The following is a 2,539-nucleotide window of genomic DNA, read 5'->3' as shown; positions in this document are numbered from 1 at the left end:
AGGTGTGAGACCATGGAGGCTTGATATGCTGTTTTAAGTAGTTTCTAACAGACCGATCCTTAAAAAAAGAAAATGAGAAAAAATAAAATAAACCGTGGGCAAATTAAAAAAACTTGTAGTAGTGAAAAGAAAGAGGTAAAATTCATTTTAATTAATAATATTTTATTAAACTCAGTATATTCTAAACTTTATCACTTTAATATGTAAGCAATATGAAATATTACTCATGATATATATATTTGATCAACTTTTTTGTATTGTTTAACTCCAGGGAGATTTTTGAATTTACATTTTGACTACATTTCAAGTGCTCAATAGCCACATGTAGGTAGAGATTTTCCTCAGTCTACAGGAAATCAGGGAAGAATTTTAAGCATGACTGTGGCAAGATCGGATCGTATTACAGACGTATCAGCTGGTAGACCTTAAGCCACTAGGGTGGAGTTGATTCTGACCCATAGTCACCCTATGGGATGGGGTAGAACTGCCCTGCGGGTGTCTGCGACAGTAACTGCTTTGGGAATAGAAAGCCTCAGCTCTCTTAGAGTGGCCGGTGGCTTTCTGCTGACCTTGTGGTGAGCAACCCAAAGTGTAACCCACCATGCCACCAGGCCTCTCCTTAAGGATGTTCAGAAGAAAGAATTGGAGGCAGGAAGATGAGGTATGCAGTCGGGGGAGGGGGGGTCTATAGTGGAGGGATGACCAGGGTGTGAATTAGAAGTTAGGAAGATGATAGTAAGTTTAAAAAATGAGTGTTACTTAGTATCCAGTCAGAAAAACAAATTATTTTGGTTAAAAAAAAACCAATATGGTTAAGGTGACCAGATTTTAACGTTGGTACAGCGGGACACCATTGATAAAACTCATATCCTGACGAAATAGCCACATGGCAGCCGAAAACCGTATACCCTAGCTTGTCGTGCATTCTCTCCAAAAATCGGGACTTTTTAACAAACGCCACGGGACATGGGAAAAATTGTTAAAAATCGGGACTGTCCCGCCCAAAGCGGGATATCTGGTCACCTTAAATATGGTGAATTTCCACTCTATGGGCAGAAAGACAGCGAACAGAAGTAGAGTTGCCAGAGCCAGGCGCTGGATCATCTGGAAGGAAGTGAAACCACCATGAGGATGACCGGCATGACCTGGGCGAGAGGGGAGGGCTGGTCTGAGGGAGAAGCCATCAGAGGCAGAGCAAAAGAGGGGGAAATACCTTGGCTTCTCCCTCTTCCCACCTCTGGTCTTCCCACAACGTGTCCCATCGCCAAGTCTACCTGACAGTCAGGTAACAGGTAACATGGAGTTTCCTACAAGGAACCAGCCTGGCTCTTTGCACATGAAGGACTGGCCAGAGGACAGCAATACCTTATTTCTCACAAAGTGACGATAGAGAATTTGTTCTTCAAATGTACACTGGTGCAGGTACTTCTTCAAGTTAATCCAGACATAGAGGCCAGAGCCACGATTGAGAAAGGGGATATCCAAGGCCTTCAGCTCATCTGTCACAAACTTGTGAGCTTCCCGGAGCCGCGAGCAATTAGTGGGATGGTACACGTTGTCAATCCACTCTCGGCTTTGTAGTAGCCTGTACAGTTTGTACTGGGTGAGGCCCGACAGGCTGTGGAGGTAGCCCAAGGATCCTGCAGCAGTGACCACTTCCCTGTTGTGGGAGTAGAGCGAGCCAAAGCGGAAGCCACAGATACCAAAATCCTTACTGGAACCCCAGATCACATGAGTCCTGCTGGGATCAGGCAAACTGCTCAAGCTCAGGACACTGTGGAATGTGGTGGCATCATCGAACACAGACAGCATGTATATCTCATCTATAATCACATGTGGGCTGTGCCTCTTGGCAAAATCCAGGTATGTCTTCAGTGAGTCTTCAGAGTAGATGTCACCCAGAGGATTCTGGGGATTGGTTAGCACAAGACCTTTGACTCTTCTCCCCTTCAGCTTGGCGTCCTGCAGGGCTTGCTCCAACTTGTCCACGGTCAGCTGGAACGGTTCCGTGTTCTCACGAGTGACCTGACTGTCTAGGTGGACGGGCACCAGTGCAATCTGTGCATACACGTGGCAGATGAAGGCAAAGCCACTACAGAAGGGTGTAGGAATCAGAAAGGCATCCCCGACATCACACAGAACCATGGCCAGTGCAGAGAAGATAGGGGAGCATCCGTTTAGAACCACCACGTTTTCTGGATCGAGGAGAAAAAGGTAAGTATGCGGTCAAATCACCGTGCCCAAGAAACCCCATTTTAAAGCATTTAAAGAGCGAGTTGGCATCGGTTGAGGGCTGATGGTAAAGGAGACGCATCAAGGTGACCATGGGGTTGCCCATCCTCCCCAGATCTAAACCAGTCTGCCCTGCTCATCTCTTCTTTCCGCAGAATTGGTCTTTCCCTAAGACTTTATAATCCCGGATTCTCTACAGGTTTTCTGAACCAAGTCCACTCTTCCAGGCGACAAGGCGCAAGATATGTCGAACTCCAAGCAGGGACTCACGCTAGAGACCTGCTGCCCAGCTTTGGAGATGCTATCG

At 46.6% G+C, this 2,539-nt stretch overlaps 1 protein-coding gene across 1 annotated transcript; it reads right to left on the bottom strand.

The window, feature by feature from the left end:
• Positions 1–304: 304 nt before the first annotated feature.
• LOC142452732 (putative inactive 1-aminocyclopropane-1-carboxylate synthase-like protein 2) lies at positions 305–2,189 on the bottom strand. The gene has a single exon (XM_075553949.1). It carries the CDS (start codon positions 2,143–2,145, stop codon positions 1,282–1,284), a length of 864 nt encoding a protein of 287 aa, XP_075410064.1. The 5' UTR covers positions 2,146–2,189; the 3' UTR covers positions 305–1,281.
• Positions 2,190–2,539: the final 350 nt, after the last annotated feature.

The sequence above is a fragment of the Tenrec ecaudatus genome, chromosome 7 (assembly GCF_050624435.1).
Source record: "Tenrec ecaudatus isolate mTenEca1 chromosome 7, mTenEca1.hap1, whole genome shotgun sequence".
NCBI lineage: Eukaryota > Metazoa > Chordata > Mammalia > Afrosoricida > Tenrecidae > Tenrec > Tenrec ecaudatus.
The sequence above is the reverse complement of the archived record's forward strand: the minus strand, read 5'-3'. Positions and strand labels throughout refer to the sequence as shown.